This window comes from Castor canadensis, chromosome 10, assembly GCF_047511655.1.
Source record: "Castor canadensis chromosome 10, mCasCan1.hap1v2, whole genome shotgun sequence".
NCBI classification, from domain to species: Eukaryota; Metazoa; Chordata; class Mammalia; order Rodentia; family Castoridae; genus Castor; species Castor canadensis.
In genome coordinates this window covers 99,569,511-99,592,639 of record NC_133395.1, presented here as the reverse complement: position 1 = coordinate 99,592,639, position 23,129 = coordinate 99,569,511, and the positions used below count along the sequence as shown (strand labels likewise).

The 23,129-nt window shown below is 38.3% G+C and overlaps 1 protein-coding gene across 12 annotated transcripts in view; it reads right to left on the bottom strand.

Annotated features, from left to right (window-relative positions):
- Nek10 (NIMA related kinase 10) overlaps positions 1-23,129 on the bottom strand; it is a 260,109-nt gene that overhangs the window by 119,644 nt on the left and 117,336 nt on the right. For all 12 annotated transcript variants that reach the window (XR_012436301.1, XR_012436303.1, XR_012436302.1 and 9 more), the window contains one exon: positions 11,323-11,398. Coding sequence is in view for 9 of the 12 variants with exons in the window: in XM_074043773.1 (XP_073899874.1) it covers positions 11,323-11,398 (76 nt within the window). In the remaining 3 variants the exon portion in view is untranslated. The remainder of the gene's footprint in view (positions 1-11,322; positions 11,399-23,129) is intronic.

Genomic DNA, 23,129 nt, shown 5'->3' with positions numbered 1-23,129 from the left:
TAAATATGAAGAAACCCAATATTTAAAACTCATTTGCTTATAAAAATAAAGACATTTATTGACAAGAAAGAAAGTAAAGATACGTGATCCTGAATTACCAGCTGATAAAAAAGCAAGGGCTTCCACTGACAGAATCAATTGCCACAGAGCTCCCTTTCTTGCTGCTTATGCTGCCAAGAAGTTTAGTTCAAATCAGACTGAAAAATTTGCAATGCACATGGCATGGGGCATTTATTTTCAGGTTTTTAATCTTGGCAAACCAGTGTTGGACATTGCTGAGGACGCAAAATGAAAACAAGGCACATCTTACTGCAAACTGTTTTTAATTCCACCCATGCACTTCCTATAGTGACATAAATTCAAGGACATCATAATGCCAAAATCACAGAAACCATAAATGTTCTTAAATGTGGAGTTGCTCTTTTCCTTTCCTAGAAACTCTGTAACTTTTTGTTTTAAATTCAGAAAGTGTTTCTGTACATTATCAAGGTTGCTATCAGTATTCAAATCCTATCTAAAACAATTTTTAAGTATTGATGAGAAAGCCATGAAAATTAAGAATAGTTGATTTTGATTTATTTTTCAGCAGCACTGGCGTTTGAACTTAGGGCCTCAAGCTTGCAAGGCGGGTGTTCTGCCACTGAGCCACGCCCCAGCCTCTTTTGCTTTAGTTACTTTTCAAACAGGGTCTCTCAGTTTTGTCCAGGCTGGCCTCAAACTGTGATCCTTCTACCTATGCCTCCCTCATAGCTGGGATTACAGACACCAGCATACCCAGCTTGTTTGTTGAGATGGGATTTCACTAGATTTTTTTCATGGGCTGGCCTCAAACAATAATCCTCCCAATCTCTACATCTCAGATAACATGAATTACAGGACTGAGCCACCACACCCTGCCAGGAAAATTTTAAAGCAAGAATTTTTAGTCAAAGTTTGGCAAGCCGTAAGTGTATTGATGAAGGCTACCTAGAATGCATACATTGTAAAGAACAAATCACCATGCTCCTGAAGAAAACATCAACCACAGTACATCTTTCCTCTTGACATACCGGTTCAGTCTACCAGTTGTCAACTATTTACTTGGCAGGCAGTGTAGCAGACTGGTTAAGAGCACACACTGTGCCACCAGCTGTCTGGATTGAATCAGGCTTCTTCACTTACTAGCTGGTTGACAATGGACGATATTACTTCACCTCCCTGAAGATTACTTAAGGTGGTCACATCTATTTTAAAGGAGGTTTAAATGTCTATTAAGTGCAGTTGGCAGTGCCTATACTTGGCAAGCTCTCTGTTACTGTTTCATAAATAAGAGCAAGTAAAGCCACATGGTTTGCAGCATAAGGCTCAGCACACAGTGTGGTGGGACATCACTGATGCATGCTGTCTTGCAGTTTCTGGTTAGCAACTTTTATTTAAATCCAGAAAAGCATGTCACCTACTCCACTAAGCCTTTAGGATGTACTTAGAATTCAATTTGTACAATTAAACCCTGATTTCCCTCAGAATTTTCTCCTACCTAATCTAAGCATATTACATAATAAAGCAATTCTGTATAAATGTGTATGTGTCTGCTTCTGGAGCTACAAGAGACTGGGGTTGCTGGGAGACAGAGGGAGGTGATATTATTCAGGTAAACCTTATCCTACCATGTGACAGAAAAACCCTAACAGAAGCGATTATAGGCAAAAAAAATTATAGTCTCAGAGTAACACTGAGAGAAGTTCTGTTCCTGCAGGTCTCTGTCTTTGAAGGCTACAAGCATTCTTTCCTTTTTTATAATTCTCAGCTGCTTAGGCCTGGCTGCTGGGAAAATCCTGGTCCCTACTGTAACCAATGCAGCCCTCCAAGCACCAAATGCAGAGACAGGGAGAGGAAAGGAGCTATAAATAAACAAAGAACAACTAATTCTTCTCTACCATGATGGTTAAGAAACAGACCTGATTCTTTTTTTTATTGTTATTATTTTTTTATTCACATGTGCATACATTATTTGGGTCATGTCTCCCCCCTGCCCCCTTCCCCCACCCTCTTCCTCCTTCCCCCTTCAGTTCCAGGCAGGTCATATTCTGCCTTTATCAATAGTTTTGTTGAAGAAAAGAGACAAGCCTAATAAGGAAGACAAAGTGTTTTTGCTAGTTGAGTTGAGGATAGCTTTACAGAAATATTCCTAACATTGCTTTTGTGTACACGTGTTATGACTCATGTTGATTCATCTCTAGTTGATCTTTACCCTGGTTACTGATCCTCTTCTCATGATAACCTCTATTGCTTTAAGGTTTCTGTATTAGTTCCTCTGGAGTGGGGACATTAAACGGTTTCATGTTTTAGGTTTTCTACCTATTTCTATATCAGATCTGATTCTTAGGCACAATACAATCCATACATCCAAATGAGCGCTGTCCTTTTAAACTTTAGACTAACAGCACGTGACAATCACGGTTACCTCATGAGTGCTTGCTACAGGCAAGTCTGACATCAGACACGTCCCAGCCCAGTTAACTTTATGGCAGATCCTTGGTATCTATGCGGCTCTGGTTCCAAGGAGGCCACCACTGAGGGAAAACCACCAACACTCCGGATGCACAGAGCTCCATGCTGTTCTACAGATGCTGGACTCATTTTTCCTATAATACCACCCAACTTCTGCTAAACACAGGCTACCTTTCAACAAATCTCACATTTTTACTTTCTCACTTCAATTAAACCCATTCACTTTTGCCTTGCTTTCATGGACAACATTTGCTTTTTTTGTGAGGCAGATTTCACAAGGTGAAAATCAGGGAAACACTCAGCAGATTTCACAAGGATTTAAATGCAACTGATAATAACATAAACTGGCTGAGAGCTTCTCCACATCCACTGAGCTGCAAATGTGCATGGGAATTTGAAAGTTTTGTTTTCAAAATTTCTTTTCATTTACTTTTTTCTAACTGTGCTTGGTAAAAACCATGTGTAATGAATCTGCAAATAAGGCATGCTTACTGCATTACATACAGGTTGCAGTTGAGGAAATCAAGGCAGGGAGAACTCAGTCATTTGTAACTCCCCACAGCACATCTGGAACTTAAACCCAGGTGGTCTCATTCCAGAACGTGTTCTGTTATTAATGACCTACAAAAACCTGCCTATCAATACTATGTTCTTATTCCAGTTATACTCCTGTTTTTCAAAAATTCCTCCTTTGCAAATTCCCTGAGTTCCAATTTATCAGTCCTGGACTACTTGTCTCAATAATTAATAATCATTCCATACTTTCTAAAAATCATAATGTACTATTTGATGCCACTATTCACTGTTTTAGAAACCAAGGAAGATATGAAAATGAAATAAACTGGGAAAATTGTATGAGCAAAGTAGGCAAGAAGTCCTACGCTCATAGTGTTTGTGTTTTCATGGGGTACTTGTGGTAAACCAGCTGAAATGAGGGTGCTCCTCAATTTAGGGTGGAGTTACATCCCAATAAACCCACTGGAAGTTGAAATGTCACAATTCGAAGATGCATTTAGCACACCTGACCTATGGAACACTGCTGCCTGGCAACATAGTCCTCTGCAGAGCATCAGTTGTGTGTATGGCTGACTGGGAGTGTGGCCTGCTGCCATCACTACTGCTATCACCAGCCCAGGGAATGATCACAATTCACAGTACAGTTTCTACTGAATGTGTGCTGCTTTCACACTACCATAAAGTCAAAAAAAAAAAAGTAAGTCAAACCACCATATATTGGGGAATATCTGTGCAATATAAGGTCAGGTAGAGGCAAGGGCTATGAAAAACTAAAGCAAGATGTGAGAGCCACATCTAAAGAGGAGTTATGGCTTGGGACAGGTGATCAAGGGAAACCTGGCTACATAAGTGACATTTAAGCAGAGACCAGAATGAAGTATGGAGGTACACTCTGGGAGAGGGTAGTGGAATTCCAAGGAAGAGCATTTTAGAGATCTGAAGAAATAATAAGAGGAAGGATGATGCCAAATAAAAAACTTGTTGCAAAAAAAAGGAACAATTTTCTTTATAGCACATTATCCTGCCTGTAGCTCATAATTATGCACCAAATATTCCCTGAAAGGCTATGGAGCACCAGGGTCTGGGCTCAGCACTAGGGACAGTGAAGAATGAAATCATTATGAACCATCACAAAATAAATGAAATTTCAACTGTGTGACAGAAACGTGCATGGGATGTGTGTACCAAAGGAATTATGCCTTTTGTGGGGGGGCGGGTAGGGCAGGTCACAAAGAAACAAACATTCCAAGTGAAAGCCAACAGATGGAAATAATTAACCAAGTGACACGTGGAAAAAAGATGTTTGGGTAAAGAGAAACAACATGTGCAAAGGCCCTGTGGAAGGGACAACCCAGATGGAATTGCAAGAGTAAAGTCTGATTTTAGGTAAAGCTGAAGAACTTGACACAGGCCAGAGCATGCAGGATTGTTTTGTTTATAGCCATACTTAGAACTTGGTCCTTATATGAGCAGCCAGGAGAAACTGAAGTGTCTAAAGTTACATAAGGTTTTCAGCCCTGAGGGTACTCTAGCTTTTTTAAGAACTGAAGAGGTAGAGTCATTTTGGGTATGCTTCGCTTTGTCTCTACTTATCTGGATTTCCCCAAAGGTTAATTTTTGGCTCAATAAAAAAAGAAATTAACAGTTTTTCCTCTAATTATCAAGTGCCTAATGTGAATGGGACCACACTAAACAGTAGAATCTCAAAAACGTCTCATTCCAGGAGAAAAAAAAAATTTCCATTTCTATTAAATCATACTCAATTATTAAATCCCATATATATTCCATGAATAACTAGCATGAAATGTTTCCAGAGGCTCAATCTCCAAAACTTACACTGAAAATGTAGTTGAAGACAGTGTTCAACTTTATTCTCTGAAATTGGAGTATAACAGAGATTGAAAATGGAAACAAAGACATATTTGGAGGTTATTTTCCTGGAGAAAGATAATAAAATAAAATGAAGAAAAGGCACTTTTATTGAGCTTCTGTGTAGCACAATCAGTCCAGCAATGCACCTGCAAAACACTTATCTAGCAGCTGCACAACAAATTAAGAATACTCTAATAATGAGCAAACTGAAAAAGAATACATGAAAATAATTCCATTTACAATAACCTCAAAAAAAATCAAATACCTAGGTGTAAGCCTAACAAAAGATGTGAAAGACCTCTACAAGGAAAACTATACACTTCTGAAGAAAGAGATTGAGGAAGACTATAGAAAGTGGAGAGATCTCCCATGCTCATGGATTGGTAGAATCAGCATAGTAAAAATGTCAATACTCCCAAAAGTAATCTACATGTTTAATGCAATTCCCATCAAAATTCCAATGACATTCATTAAAGAGATCGAAAAACCTACCGTGAAATTTATATGGAAACACAGGAAGCCACGAATAGCCAAGGCAATACTTAGTCAAAAGAACAATGCAGGAGGTATCACAATACCTGACTTCAAACTGTATTACAAAGCAGTAGCAATAAAAACAGCATAGTACTGGCACAAAAACAGACATGAAGACCGGTGGAACAGAATAGAGGACCCAGATATGAAGCCAAAAAACTATAACCAACTTGTCTTTGACAAAGGAGCTAAAAATATACGATGGAGAAATAGCAGCCTCTTCAACAAAAACTGCTGGGAAAACTGGTTAGCAGTCTGCAAAAAACTGAAACTAGATCCATGTATATCACCCTATACCAAGATTAACTCCAAATGGATCAACGATCTTAATATCAGACCACAAACTCTAAAGTTGATACAGGAAAGAGTAGAAAATACTCTGGAATTAGTAAGTATAGGTAAGAACTTTTTCAGCAAAACCTCAGCAGCACAGCAAATAAGAGATAGCATAGATAAATGGGACCTCATAAAACTAAAAAGCTTCTGTTCATCAAAAGAAATGGTCTCTAAACTGAAGAGAACACCCACAGAGTGGGAGAAAATATTTGCCAGCTATACATCAGACAAAGGACTGATAACCAGAATATATAGGGAACTTAAAAAACTAAATTCTCCCAAAACTAATGAACCAATAAAGAAATGGGCAAGTGAACTAAACAGAACTTTCTCAAAAGAAGAAATTCAAATGGCCAAAAAACACATGAAAAAATGCTCACTACCTCTAGCAATAAAGGAAATGCAAATTAAAACCACGCTAAGATTGCATCTCACCCCTGTTAGAATAGCCATCATCAGCAACACCACCAACAACAGGTGTTGGCGAGGATGCGGGGAAAAAGGAACCCTCTTACACTGTTGGTGGGAATGTAAACTAGTACCACCACTCTGGAAAAAAAATTTGGAGGCTACTTAAAAAGCTAGACATCTATCTACCATTTGATCCATCAATACCACTCTTGGGGATATATCCAAAAGACTGTGACACAGGTTACTCCAGAGGCACCTGCACACCCATGTTTATTGTGGCACTATTCACAATAGCCAAGTTATGGAAACAGCCAAGATGCCCCACCACTGACGAATGGATTAAGAAAATGTGGTATCTATACACAATGGAATTTTATGCAGCCATGAAGAAGAACGAAATGTTATCATTCGCTGGTAAATGGATGGAATTGGAGAACATCATTCTGAGTGAGATTAGCCTGGCCCAAAAGACCAAAAATCGTATGTTCTCCCTCATATGTGGACATTAGATCAAGGGCAAACACAACAATGGGATTGGACTTTGAGCACATGATAAAAGCGAGAGCACACAAGGGAGGGGTGAGGATAGGTAAGACACCTAAAAAACTAGCGAGCTTTTGTTGCCCTTAACACAGAGAAACTAAAGCAGATACCTTAAAAGCAACTGAGGCCAATAGGAAAAGGGGACCAGGAACTAGAGAAAAGGTGAGATCAAAAAGAATTAACCTAGAAGGTATCACACACGCATAGGAAATCAATGTGAGTCAATGCCCTGTATAGCTATCCTTATTTCAACCAGCAAAAACCCTTGTTCCTTCCTATTATTGCTTATACTCTCTCTTCAACAAAATTAGAAATAAGGGCAAAATAGTTTCTGCTGGGTATTGAGGGGGTTGGGGGGAGAGGGAGGGGGTGGAGTGGGTGGTAAGGGAGGGGGTGGGGGCAAGGGGGAAAATGACCCAAGCCTTGTATGCACATATGAATAAAAAAAAAAGAATACTCTAAGAAACTTCCTTACCAGAGTGGATAAAGAGAACTTTTTCCACATTAAATAAATCACTATCTGAGGAAGTAAAAGCTAAAGGAAAGGGCAAAATAACACTGAAAGTATCAAATCCATCAAACTTGGGACCCTGAAGAATAGGGACAGAGGTATCCCAGTACCCCAGGAGCACATCTATGGGCTCAGAGAAACTCAGAAGAATTAAACAAAAATTACAAAATTTGGAGGAAAATACCCTACAATAAAGGGGACAATTCAAGTAAAGACATGATCAGCAACTAAGAGAAAGATTGACAAATAAGACTATGTGAAACTAAAAAGCTTCTGCACAGCAAAGGAAACAGTCACCAGATAGCAGAGACAGCCCACAGAATGGGAGAAAATCTTTGCCAGCTATACATCTAACAGGGATAATTAACCAGAATTTACAGGAGCTCAAAAAGCTAAACTCCCCCAAAAAATCAGTGACCCAATGAAGAAATAGACAAATGAACTGAACAGAACTTTTTCAAAGGAAGAAGTCCAAATGACAAAAAAACACATGAAGAAATGCTCACCATCCCAGCCATAAAGGAAATGCAAATCAAAGATTCCACCTTACCCCTGTTAGAATGACTACCATCAAGAACTCAAACAACAACAAATGCTGGCAAGGAGGTAGAGAAAAAGGAACTCTCATACACTGCTGATGGGAATGTAAAGTAATATAACCACTATACAAAACAGTACAGAGGCTCTGCAAAAAAACTAAAAGTAAGCTGGGCACCAGTGGCTCATTCCTATAATCCTAGCTTCTCAGGAAAGAGAGATCAGGAGTATCTATGGAATTTTATTCAGCCATAAAGAAGATTGAAATTTTATCATTTGCAGATAAATGGATGAAACTGTAGAACATCATCTTAAGTGTAGTTAGCAAGGTTCAGGAAGACAAAGATTGCATGTTTTTTCTCATATGTGGAAGGCACATCAAATGAAAATCATATATACATACAAATATAAGTAGAACATGTTTCCAAAAGTGAACTGCTAGAGAAGACTAAATAGAGGAGGAGAAGAAAAAAGGATTAAAGAGAATGAATAATAATGAAATATATCACATCTGTGTAGGAACCAAACACAACAAAAGACACTGAAAACTAGTGAACAATACAGGGTAGGGCGAAAAGCTGAGGAAGGGTAGTGGAGAGGATTAGATTGATTTAAACACAATATATTTATAGGTAAAATACCAAGGCAAAAATCCCCGCTGAGCAATGAACAGACACTAAACAACGAAGGACAGGAAGGTAACACAAATCATGTTAAGGGGAGGGCACTAATGGGAGGGGAGTGTAAATGAAGAGAGAAAAGAAGGGTGAATACAGTTGATTTACTTTCTATACATGTATGAATGTGGAACATTAAAACCTATTGTAGTCACCTTAAGAAGGGGAATGAGGTAGGAGGGAGAATAATGCAGAGGATGAGCCAATTCAGGGTAAAACATGTATATATAAGGAAATTATCACAATGAAATTCCCAGTATAACTATCATATATTAACAAAAAAATTTTTTAAAGGAAGGACAGGATGGTCCTTCCTGTTTGGGGGTGGAAATTGGGAGAGGAGGGAAAAAGGGCAGGAGGAGGAAGAATGAAGGAAGGCAAATACGGTGGATGTGTTTTGTATTTGTGTATGAAAATAGAACAATGAAACCTATTGAAATTGTCCTTAGAAGGGGGGGAGGGGGATAAGGGAGAAAGATGGAGGGGATGAAACTAATTAATATATATTGTAAGCACTTATGTAAATGTCACAACATACCCCCTGCACAAATATAATATGCTAATGGGAAAAGAAAAGGCATGAGTTGTGAGACGCAGAGCAGTGACTATGAAAGACACTTGTTTACAATGGGTAGGAGCCTGACCAGGTCCCCTCCTAGTCACGTTTTAGCTCAAATATTCAACATCATATATCAAGCAGTGCCCAGAGATGCCCTACCTGAGGGCTTTTCCAGCCCACACACCAGGGATCCCACTGGTGAATGGAAAAAAATAGCCAACCCTTCATCCAGCACATAGGACAACTCCAAAACATTGCCTATGTGATTACCCCTGGTCCTACACCGTGACCCTGGTTAGTAATGTTGCCATACTAGTAGCTTTCCCGTTCCTTCCTTCTTCCCACCTACCGCCAGTGCTTCTTGGGACACACACTCTTTCACTTGAATCCTTGTCTCATGGTCAGTTTCTGGAGAATGTCAAACTGAGGTTAAAGGATTATATATAGGACTGAGTTCTTTCAGCTTCATGTTCAGAAGAAGGTGGTAAAAGTGAGGAAGAACAATGGCATATGAGCACAACTGTACAGAAAAACACAGCACACAAGGGGTGTTTCCAATGACTGGGGAGAGGGAAGATGAAAGAAGAGAACAGAAAGAAAAAATGTAAAGCAATTTAAAAGAACAAAGGACTTGATAGAAGAATAAATGGTAGTAAGATATACTGAACATGTTATTAAAATTAATTATGATCAACCTACATGAAGTAATAGTTTATCTATATTAGTAGGCTCAGCTCCACTAACTCTTCAGTTAATTTGAAAATTAAAGAAAATTGTGATATCAGTCTTTGGGATAAGAAAGCAAAATACTTGTCATGTTTTGGATTTCTTCCTACATTGAAGATTTTCTTAAATACACACACAATCAATCCTATCATATTAACAAACCTATAATATTAGCGATTCTGAAGGGGTTTTTTGGCAGTCCTGAGATTTGAACTCAGGGCCTCACACTCTATCAGCAGGTGCTCTACCACTTGAGCCACTCTGCCAGCCCAGCAACTCTGAAGTTAATTCATAGTCTGTTTATACCAAATTTAAGTTTGTATTTTATTTGTCTATAATCTTGATCATCAAATCTGTTCAGATTGAATGCATGATTAATTCATGCTTTTGTGATCAACTTTTCATTGTTTCTGAAAGAACCATTTAAAGTGAATAAAAGAAAATTCTTCTAGGAGCAAGTAATCGAGTGAGTCAGCCTTATCTTAAGAGGTTAATTATAAAGATAAACTTGCAGTTTCTAAAGATGTTAGCCTAGCTACCAATCTTTCTTTTCATCTTCTCATGAAACTAGTTTCAAAAATAAAATGTATGGAAATTAAAGAAAAACAAATGAAAATTCATCCTCTACACACATCATTCTAAATACTCATGTGTGAAAGGACTTTGTAAAGTAGGGCTATAATTTCCAGACAATTTTCCCCTTCCCTCAAGATTCATTTTCAATTCTGTCCCCAGGACTCAATTCACAACAATGGGCTAGATTGAAAAAGGAAACTGAAAATTTGCTTGGCCTAATAAATCAGATTTCAGAATCTTTCTCTTAAATTTGCTATTTTGCTGACTATTATATCTGTTTGCTAATTTCAACAGATTCAGATAAATGACATGTGATTAGTAAAAAAAAGATTTTTGAAGTTGTAGAACACTTGTCCTGCAAGTGTGAGTTCAAACCTCAGTCTCACCAACAATAAAAAATAAATAAACAAGATTTGCATTTTATAAAAATGGCTTGCAAAAGAACTTTCAAAATCTGTTGGAGTTATGTGCTTCAATTCATCAAAATATAAAGTCATTTACCCAACAAACAGCCCACTTTGCACACATGTCTAATTATGTACATCATCATTTAGTCAATCACACAATAAAATATATTCAATATATATTATTTTCTAGGTACCAGGCTAGCTAATAGGGCACAAAAAAACCTTTTTCTGATCTTCATTCACTCTTTATAGGTAGGAAAGATAAAAGGTAAGAGCACTCACCCAGGGTGTCCAACTGTTCCAAGGGTCATATTGAGCCAGTTCATTCACAGATTTGTTCAACTATGGGACACTTACTACGTGTTGAGGATTATTTCAATTTAGAAGTTATAAAAGTAGTCCCCTTAAGGGACAGAGCCACCTTAGAAGAAAGATTACCTTTGTGGCTGTTTTAAGCACACAATGATGCACAATTATTTATACGTGTTTTACCCTAAGCAATTAAGGAAAACTTATTAACTAAGCTTCCTATTCAGAAATTCTCTTTTCTTTGCAAACCAAGAATAGAAAAGGAAGTCCAAAAGAATTCAGTATGATGTTTAAGAGCCATAAAATGATTATCCTTACCAAGAATACAGGATTGTTCCAACAACAGACGTGAGTTTACTGTTTTCTTGTTTTTGCTTTGCCAGGCCAAAGTCAGCTACAATTCACAAAACAAAGTAATGTGTTATTGTATTTTCCCGGAATTAACATCATTTGCTAGCATTTGACATTCTGTGCAATAACTTTTATACTTCCTAGCACAAGGCTTTTCCTTCTCCACCCTCTGTCAAAACGCCCTAGCATGTCCAGTCGTAATCAATGGAAGGCATACGGTAAACATTATGCTTTCTCTTTTGACATAAGGTTTGTCTTTGAAAAAACATAAAATAAGTCTTGATAACTGAAATAGGGTGAAGTTCTTGTTGAACTTGTGATTTTACTTTTTAGGTTAACTTTTGTAATTTTTTAAATAAACAACTCTTAACATAGTCATAGGTGCATCTGGACAAAAGAAAAGTAAGGTAAACCTGAACAAGTACCACGAAGTCTGAAAACCTGAAATCAAGTGGCATGTATTTGTCCTATAAGCATTAAAATAGTTCCTTTCACTGGGTACTGGTGGTTCATACCTGCAATCCTAGCTACTCAGGAGATAGTAATCAGGAGGATCAGGGTTCAAAGCCAGCCTGGGCAAATAGTTCTTGAGACTCTATCACAAAAAACACCCAACATAAGAAAGAACTGGCAGAGTGGCTCAAGTGGTAGAGCACCTGCCTAGCAAGCTTGAGGCCCTGAGTTCAAACTCCAGTACTGCTAAAAAAAAAAAAGTTCCTTTGTTTAATTAACATATGTTAATAAAAAAGAGAGAAAAAACTTATTAAAATGTAAGTATAGCATTGTGGAAAATAATATATACTAAAATTTAAATAATTTAATATATGAAAGTTTATATTTCTGTATAAATATATAGCATAATATTAACTGATCATATATTTTATTTAACATATTTTTTAATTTTTGATATGCATGTTTGATAATGATTGTGCATGTTTATAGGGTATAGTGTGAGAGTTCAACAAATGTATATAATTTATGATGATCAAATCATTTTTTTACAATGCTGGGCATAGAAACCAGGGCCTTGCCATGCTAGACAGGTGTTTTACCACTTAAACTACGGCCCAAGAACTTTTATTTCTTTTTTGAGAAAGAGTATTGTTGCTATCTTTCCCTGAGCTGGCTTTGAACTCACTATCCTCCTGCCACCAACTCCTACAAAGCTGATATTACAGGTGTGTGCCACCATGCCAGGTTTAAATTAAATTTATTTTTAACAGATACATAAAAACATAGTAAGGAAAGGAATGCTATGAAACCAGTATTACCCAGATTTAAAAAACAGATAAGAACACACAAAAAAGGAAAATTACAGATCAAATTTCTTGATGAGCATAGACACAAAAATTCTCAATAAAATACTTGCAAACAGAATTCAACAACACAGTTAAAAGATCATATACCATGATCAAGTTGGTTTTATTCCAGGTATGCAAGGAAGGTTCAACATATGCAAATCAATAAATGTAATACAGTACACAAACAAAATCAAGGACAAAAATCACATGATCATCTCAACAGATGCATAGAAAGCCTTGACAAAATTCAACATTCTTTCATAATAAAAGCCCTAAACAAGCTAAAATTAGAAGAAATGTACCTAAACATAATAAAGGCTTGTCACCCATGACAAACCTGTAACTAACATCACACTGAATGAGGAAAACCGAAGCCATTTCCTCTCAGGTCAGGACTCACGCAATGTTATCCACTCTCTCTGTCATACTCAGTATAGCGATTGAATTCCGAGCCAGAGGAATAAGGCAAGATAAAGCAATAAGAGGGAAACATGAAATGAAGAAGCCAAATTATCCCTGTTGGCAGATGGTTATGTTCTTATACTTAAAAGACCTTAAAGGTGCCACTAAAAGCTCTTAGATCTAATAAACACTTTTGACAAAAAAATCAGAATACAAAATCAACACACAAAAATCAGTAGTTTTTCTATCAACCACAAACAGGCTAAAAAAGAAATCAGGAAAACAGTCTCATTCACAGTAACCTTAAAAAACAAAGTATCTGGAAATCAACTTAACTAAGGAGAAAAAGGACCTCTACAGTGAAAACTATAAAATCCTGAGGAAAGAAACTGAGAAGACACTAGAAGATGGAAAAACCTCCCATGTTTGTGAATTGGTAGAATTAATACTGTGAAAATGGCTATACTACCAAAAGCAATCTACAGATTCAATGCAGTCCCCAAAATCCTGATGTCATTCATCACAGAAATGGAAAAAATCACTCTTAAAATTCATATGGAAGCAATGAAGTCTCAAAAGAGCCAAAGCAATCTTGATCAAAAATACAGGAGGTATCACAATACCTGACTTGAAATTACACTACACAGTCATGGTAGCAAAAACATTGTGGCACTGGCACAAAAAAACAGACACATAGACCAATGGAATATAATACAACAATACAGTTGTATTATCCATCTGATACTTTATGAAGAGCCAAAACCATACATTGAGGAAAAGTCGGCCTCTTTAGCCAGCAGTGTTGGGAAAACTGGATATCCACATGTAGAAGACTGACACTATCACTATCATTTACCCTGTATAAAAACCAACTCAAAGTAGATCAAATACCTTAATGTAGGACCCACAATACTGCCAGCAAAGATAAATCATGCCCAGATTGCTTCAATGATAAATTCAAATTAAAATTCAAGAAATAAAAATACCAGTTATGCACAAATCCTACCAAAAAATGGGAGTGGTGAGAACACCTATCAACTCATTTCATGAAGCCAACACACCTTTGATACCAAAGCCAGATAAAAATACTGCAAGAAAAATAACTTCAGAACAGTGTCGCCCATGAACATCGAATATAAAAGCCATCCACAAAACATAAATAGATCAATCCAGCAGCACATGAAGAGGATACTATAGAATGGTTAAATGGGGTTATACCAGAAATATAAGGGTGGGTCAACATTTTTTGGAGGTAATGAGAGTTGAACTCAGGGCCTTGTACCTGCTAGGCAGGCGTCATGTTCCAGCCCTTTCTGCACTGGTTATTGTGGGAGGGGGCCTCACTTTATGCCTGGGCCAGCCTGGACCGCGATCCTCCATGGTATTCTTCCCGTGTTGCTTGGCATGACAGGTGTCAATCACTGACACAGTCACTGATTGAGATGGGTCCCATAAACTTTTTGCCCAGGCTGGCCTCAAACCATGATCCTCCCAATCTCTACCTTCCAAGTAGCTAGGATGTAAGCTTGAGCCACTGTGCCCAGCCTCAAGTCAACATTTAAAAATAAATCAATGTATTTCACCAGATCAACACATTTAAAAATGAAAACCAACCAATTATTTTAATAGATGAACAAAAATCATTTGATAAAATTTAATGTAGAAATAGATGAGTCCTTTAACCTAATGAAGGGCATCTACAACAACCCACAGCTAACATAACATTTAATGTCGAAAGACTGAGTATTTTCCCTCTAATTTCAAAAACAAGTCAAGGATGTTCGGCATGATGGAACACAAATGAAACCCCAGCACTCGGGAGCCTGAGGCTGGAGGATCGTGAGAAAAAAAAATTCAAGGTTGTTCACTCTCACCATTCCTACTCAACATTGTCCTGAACGTCCAAGTAAGTACAACATTTGTGTGTAAATTTTTATGTGAATATAATTTTAAATTTATCCTTATATGTGCTTTGAGATGAGATTATTAGATCATATTGTGTTTGAGTACAAAAAAATGCCAAGCCAGTGTTTTCTGTCAGTAGAAATGCATGAGGATTCCAGCTGCTTCTGCATCCTATCCAGCTGTTGATGCAATAAAAGGTTGTTTTAATAAAATTAGCCATTTTAATAGGTATGCAGTGATATCTCATTATAGTTTTCATTTGCCTTTCCTGAATGATTACTGGCACTGAACATTTTTCTTACATTTATTTGCCATATGTGTATCTTCTTTAGTAAAGTGCCTGTTGAAATGTTTCCCACTTTTTGTTGGTCATTTTCTTATTATTGAGTTCTGGTTCCAAGTTTTTGTCAGATACATAATTTTCAGATATCTTCACTCAAGTCTAAAGCTTGTTATTTGATTCTCTTAATAATATTTTCCATAGGGCAGAAGTTTTAATCTTTGATGAAGTCAAATTTTTCTTCTATGTATTACAATTTTGATGTTATATCTATATTTGTGCAGCCCAGTATTATAAACTATACCCTTTGTTTTCTTCGAGAAGTTTCACAATCTAAGTTTTTCATGTAGCTCTATGATTCACATTTAGTAAATTTTTATATAACATTCTGAGATGGTTAATTTCAGGTGTAAGTTTGACTAGATTAAGGAACACTCAGAGATCTGGTAAGGCATCATTTTGGGTGTATCTGTGAGATTGTTTCCAGAGAAGACGGGTGTGGGAGTTGGTGGACTGGGTGGGGCAGATCTGCCCTCAATGTGGGTGGATCCCATATAATTATCTGAGGATCCCGATGGAACAAAAAGGCAGAAGAAAGGTGAATGCTGACACCTTGATAGCGGCCTTCACAGCTTCTAGAAATGTGAGAAATAAATTTCTTTTCTTTATAAGTTATCCAGTCTCTGCTGTTCTGTTACAAAAGCACAAAACAGACTGAGACAGAAAATTGGTGCTGGACAACTAGGGTCTTACTGTAACAGATTTTTAAAAATATCTGAAGGGGCTTTGGAAGTGGGTACTGTGGAGAGGGTGGACCAGTTTTGAAGTGCATGCTGGGGAAAAAAAACTATAATGACAAGAACAGACCATTCAGGATAGTTCTGGTGAAAGCTCAGAAGATAAAGTGAGCTGTAGGGAAAGTCTGAAATTTCTTAGAGGTTACTTAAGTAGTGATTATTATAATACTGGCAGGAATATGGGACAGTGAAGGCCATTCTGATGAAGTCTTGGGCAGAAATGAGGAACAAGGTATTATAAGCTGGAGTAAAGACTATCCTCATAAGCCAAGTGTGATGACACATACCTGCAACCCAGCATTTGTAAGGTTGAGGCAAGAGGATCATGACTTCAAGGCCAGCTGAGGCTACACTAAAAACCTGTTTTGAACTCTAAAGTTGATACAGGAAAGAGTAGTATATACTCTGGAATTAGTAGGTATAGGCAAGAACTTTCTCAATGAAACCCCAGCAGCATAGCAACTAAGAGATAGCATAGATAAATGGGACCTCATAAAACTAAAAAGCTTCTGCTCAACAAAAGAAATGGTCTCTAAACTGAAGAGAACACCCACAGAGTGGGAGAAAATATTTCCCAAGTATACATCAGACAAAGGACTGATAACCAGAATATATAGGGAACTTAAAAAACTAAATTCTCCCAAAACTAATGAACCAATAAAGAAATGGGCAAGTGAACTAAACAGAACTTTCTCAAAAGAAGAAATTCAAATAGCCAAAAAACACATGAAAAAATGCTCACTATCTCTAGCAATAAAGGAAGTGCCAATTAAAACCACATGAAGATTCCACCTCACCCCTGTTAGAATAGCCATCATCAGCAACACCACCAACAACAGGTGTTGGCGAGGATGCGGGGAAAAAGGAACCCTCTTACACTGTTGGTGGGAATGTAAACTAGTACCACCACTCTGGAAAAAAATTTGGAGGCTACTTAAAAAGCTAAACATTGGTCTACCATTTGATCCAGCAATACCACTCTTGGGGATATACCCAAAAGACTGTGACACAGGTTACTCCAGAGGCACCTGCACACCCATGTTTATTGCGGCACTATTCACAATAGCCAAGTTATGGAAACAGCCAAGATGCCCCACCACTGACGAATGGATTAAGAAACTGTGGTCTCTGTACACAATGGAATTTTATGCAGCCATGAAGAAGAACGAAATGTTATCATTCGCTGGTAAATGGATGGAATTGGAGAACATCATTCTGAGTGAGGTTAGCCTGGCCCAAAAGACCAAAAATCATATGTTCTCCCTCATATGTGGACATTAGATCAAGGGCAAACACAACAATGGGATTGGACTTTGAGCACAAGATAAAAGCGAAAGCATACAAGGGAGGGGTGAGGATAGGTAAGACACCTAAAAAACTAGCTAGCTTTTGTTGCCCTTAACGCAGAGAAACTAAAGCAGATACCTTAAAAGCAACTGAGGCCAACAGGAGAAGGGGACTAGGAACTAGAGAAAAGGTTAGATCAAAAAGAATTAACCTAGAAGGTAACACACATGCACAGGAAAGCAATGCCAGTCAACTCCCTGTATAGCTATCTTTATCTCAACTAGCAAAAACCCTTGTTCCTTCCTATTATTGCTTATACTCTCTCTTCAACAAAATTAGAGATAAGGGCAAAAAAGTTTCTGCCAGGTATCGAGGGTGGGGGGAGGGAGTGGGGGCAGGGGAAAGAAATGACCCAAGCATTGTATGCACATATGAATAATAAAATAATATAAAAAAACCCTGTTTTGAGACCCTGTCACAAAATGCCAAAAACAGCAGAAGACCATCCTTACAACAAAAGTGGCAAAGAACTTGTCTGCACTGTGTCTATGTTCTAGGACATTATGGAAAGCAAAACTTAAGAGTGCCAACCAGGATATTTAGCAGAAGAACAAAACAAAACTAAACAGCAGGCATTCAGGACACGGCATAGCTTCTTCTAATTTTATTCAGTAAAAATGCAATAAGAAAAAAATGATTTAAAGGTAGTATTTACAATTGAAAGAGAAGCAGAATGGAAAGGGTTGAAAACCTAGCCATGTTAAGAATAAAACAGCATGCTTGACAGAGAACACTTAGAGTGTAGTCAAGTAACCATTTGATAAGGAACTTAACATGGTTAGGAGGAAGCCAGGTTCTTTTCATCAGGACAAAATTAGACTGACCCTAAAGGCACTTCCAAATCTTCAGTAGCACAAGCTATGAGCCTGAGCACGTAAGGGACCTCAGCATTTGTTGCCCTCAAGTCTCTGCTCCCCTCACTCTGGCATGGCACTCCTTGGCCACTCCAGATGTGGCTCAAACCAGCCTGGTGTTACTGAGGCTGCAGCTCTAGGAGCTAGAAGCTGTAAGTCCTGACACTGTCCATGGAATATAGATTTCAGGAGATGGGGGGATGGCTCCCTCCACCTACGTCTGAAAGGACATAGCAGACATCCTGGAAGCTCAGACAAGAACTAGTCACAGGAGCAGAGCCACTACAGAAAGTCCTTAGTAGTGTAATGCCTAGTGGAACCATGGGAGTGGGGTCATCTCGGAGCCACTAGAGTGTTAACTCCAGCCTAGGAGTCCTGCAGGCACAAGACTGCAACCCATGAGAGCCCAGCCAAGCCATGGAGGCCATAGAGCTACAGAGGCTTGTAGTCCCCAAGCCCTACAGGGCATGGAGTCAAGGAAGGTAAGTTCTCCAGCTTGAAAATGTAATATTGTTTGCCATGTGGGATACTGGACTTATTAGGGACCAATTACCCTTCTTTATTTGCCTATTTCTCCCTTTAGGAATGGGAATGTCTAGCCTATGCATGCCCAGTTACTGTATTTTGAAAGCACAGAATTTGTTTTGATTTCACAGGCTTACAGTGGAAGGGAATTTGCGGCTGAAAAGTCATGTCTTAAGTCTAACCCATATCAGATTTAGATGAAACGTCTTTGGACTTTTGTATTGGGGCTAGAACAACTTTGAATTAAGATTTTGAAGCTATTGGGATGGAATGACGGTATTTTACATGTAAGAAGGACATGAATTTGGGGGCAGGGAGAGAATGTTCTGGTTTCAAATGTTCCCTCAAAATCATTTATTAGAAACTTAATCCCCAATGTAACACTATAGGAAGGTGAGGCCTAATGGGAGATGTTTAGGTTCTGAGGCTTTCACCCTCAACAGATTAATACCATTATCACAGAAACGAATATCTTATAAAATAATGAATGTGGCTCCCTTTCATCTCTCTCTTTCTCTTGCATGTGCTTCCATACCTTTCTGTCTTCTACCATGGAATGATGTAACAAGAAGGCTCTCACCAAATGCCAATGTCTTTATCTTGGACTTCTCAGCTTCCACAACCACTAGCCAACAAGTTTTTTTGTTATAAATTACCCAGTGTTATGGTTTGAATATGAAATGTCCCCCAGAGGCTCATGTGTTGAAGACTTGGTCCCTACCTGGTGAGAGGTTCCAGAACCTATTTTGAGAGGTTCTGGAAACTTTAGGAAGTGGAGCCTAGTTAAGAGGAAGTAGATTCCTGAGGATGTGCCTTTGAACAGTATACCTCCTCTCTCTCTGAAGTCTGAGTGATATGAACAGTCTTTGCCATACACTTCCACCACCATGATGTTCTGCCTCATGCTAGGCCCAGAAAAATGGAGCTAAAGCAAACATGGACTGAACCCTCTGAAACCATAAACAAAATGAGTAATTCCTTTCCTCCCTTTAAATTGCTTTTCTTAGGTGTTTTGGTCACAGATACACAAATGTAACTAATATATCCAGTCTGTGGTATTTTGTTACTGTAGCACAAGCAGACTGAGACAGGTACAAAATACAGGTTGAGGTTCTTATTTTTGCATCAGTGTCCAGAATTCCAACACAATTTGTTAAAAATAGCTTCTTTCCCAACTTGAGCACCAGATTTATATACTCATACAGATAGTCAGTTCTGTCACTTACGTGCCTCCTAGGCATCTTCAAATTAACACACCTCAAAGAGAATTCTTAATCCCACCTCATCCTTGATTCCCCACCTCCGAAAGTGGCATTGTCATTGACCTAGGTACTTTTCTTAGTTCCTGTGTTAGAGGTCAATCTATTGCTTCTGAGCTGCAATTTCACCCTTCACTGTCTTGTGTGGTAATATTGGAGCAGTCCCCTGACACTGTTTCTTCTTTGCCCGCTGGTTTGATAGCAGCAGAGGATACTGAAGAAAATCTGCAAGGGGCGGTCTTCCCCTCTCCTCCTGGCCTGATGGGGCTCCTTCTGCTCCTTTCTCTGCATTACTCCACTACTGCCTAGTGGAGCTTACTTTGTCAGTGGACACCCAGAAAGAATCTGTGGGCAGTCCATGTAGCTTCCCCTTCCCTGGGGGCCTCATAGACACTCAGAAGACAGTATGCCAGAAGCACTGCTGACTGCTCATCTGGCTTCACAACACTCACTGTTAGGTTCCCAGGAAGTTCCCCAGTGTCTGCCAGCCAGCAAGTCTTACAGGCACCCCAGCCAGCAGCTTCCTGAAGTTCTACTGACACTACACAAGCTGGCTTCCCGAAGAATGTGTCAGCATCTCACGGTAAGCTTTCTCCTTGACGGCCTCACCATGGCATTGTAACGCCAGTCTCTGCCATAGTGGCTACAGTCACACCTCTCCTACAAGGGCTGAATCATCACCTCCACTGCAGCAACTATTTTGAAAACATGCCTACAAATTCTTTCTTAATTGCCCTTCTTTTGAGTGTGGCTACTGAAGAGCAAACAATAGTGACGAGCTATAAAGTACTTTCACTTCCATTTTTGTGTGTGCTCTTGCTTACTATCAGAATTCAACTACCATGTAAAGTAGTTCAAGCGGTTCTCCTAAAGAGGTCACATAGAGAAGAGCAGCAGTGTTGGAGGATGAGAGGCCAAATGGAAGAGAAATGAGGCATTCACTCCACCCAGAATCCAGAAGTCATTGGTGGTAGCTATGGGTGGAGGCCTTCTTGAAAGCTGAGCCTCCAACCAATTCAAGGTGTCAGATGACACAATCCAGGCTGACAGCTTGACTTCAACGTCATGAGACATCCTGAGCCACAATCACCCAACTAACCTCTCCTGGATGCTTGACCCCAGAAATTATGAGAAGAGGTTTATTGCTTAAGCAACTAAATTTGAGGTGAACTTGTTACCAGTGATAGATCCCTAGTCCATGCCACCATTACCTCTCACTGGTGCTAGTGAGCTGCACTTTCTAAATAGAGTCCCTGCTCTCCCCACAAACTATAATTCTCTACACCAAAGCCAAAAATGATCTTGAAAATATATAAAGAAGATATTGCTACTTATAATATAAAAATTCTACAAAGATTCCTGATAAACATGAAGAATAAAGACCAAAGTCCTACCAGGTCTATTGCACCATATGTGACCTTGGTTTTCAGTGTGGTCTTCCTACTGGATGTTATTAAAAAACTGGACTCACCTTCAACACACTCCTGTTGTATTTATCCAATTCTTAAGAGTTTGTTATTATCTGAGATTATTTTGATTATTCCTATTTACTTATTTAATATTTGTTTGTGCTCTATTATTCCTAACTAGTATGCAAGATCCATGAGAGAAAGGCTTTGTATTGTTTATCACTGAAGATTTACAGATACATGTTTTTGTTATATGCATACATATATATATATATATATATATATATATATATATATACACACACATACACATCTATCTACCTGTCGATCTTTCCTCTCCATTTAGTACACTAAAAAACAAGACATATTAGAAAGCTAAGTTATATGATGTGCTGTTGACAACCACTCCCAAGCTATAACCTCTTCTTTCCTTTATTGTGTATCAGAGAATACTAGTTGAAATTTAAAATTAAACAATCACTACATAAATAGTATAATACTTTAATGTTTTTAGGGAGCTCACTATAATTTTAACACACATAAACAGGGCTATTTTATAAACTTAAGTAATACTTTGGCTTTTAGTTCTAATGCTGCATAAAAATCTTCTCATTTTATAAACATTCCATTGATTTCAAAAGACAAAAACTTAAGAGTATTACGTTTTTTATTCACTGCAGTTAATTTAGTTAATGGCAGAAACTTGGACAGATGTCTGCAAAACCACACACAGTTAAGAAGTATTCTTCAGAAGAGCAAAAAGTAATATTGTCTGACCATGCAATAGATTTTTGGTAGTAGCAGGTAATGGTTCTATTACTCTTTCCTCATTTGTGAGTATATTTAGAGAAGAAAATGTTTTATTTCAGAAACTTTGGTTATAAAAACACTTAGGTGCTACAATAGAAATTCAAAGATGACCACAGAAAATATTTTATATGCAGAATATTAGTTAAGAAATAAGAGCCAAAAAGAACTCTCCTTTGGGGATTGGACTATGAGCACATGATAAAAGCGAGAGCACACAAGGAAGGGGTGAGGATAGGTAAGACACCTAAAAAACTAGCTAGCATTTGTTGCCCTTAATGCAGAGAAACTAAAGCAGATACCTTAAAGCAACTGAGGCCAATAGGAAAAGGGGACCAGGAACTAGAGAAAAGGTTAGATTAAAAAGAATTAACCTAGAAGGTAACACCCATGCACAGGAAATCAATGTGAGTCAATGCCCTGTATAGCTATCCTTATCTCAACCAGCAAAACCCCTTGTTCCTTCCTATTATTGCTTATACTCTCTCTACAACAAAATTAGAGATAAGGGCAAAATAGTTTCTGCTGGGTATTGAGGGGGGGAGCGGGAGGGGGTGGAGTGGGTGGTAAGGGAGGGGGTGGGGGCAGGGGGGAGAAATAAACCAAGCCTTGTATGCACATATGAATAATAAAAGAAAAATGAAAAAAAAAATAAAAAAAAAAACAATACACCCTAAAAAAAAAAAAAAAAAGAACTCTCCTTTGATAGATCAACTGACACAGGAAATGTTAAAGACTAGCATGCTTGCACTACAGCCTGCAACTGTCAACCTACAAGTGAAAAAGTTATCCAGTCTCTGGTTGATACCCTCTATTCTTGCGATGTCATTTGCTGCATGCATCACTCAGCTACTTTGTTTCTCTGTTTTTTTGTCAAAACTGGTCTGT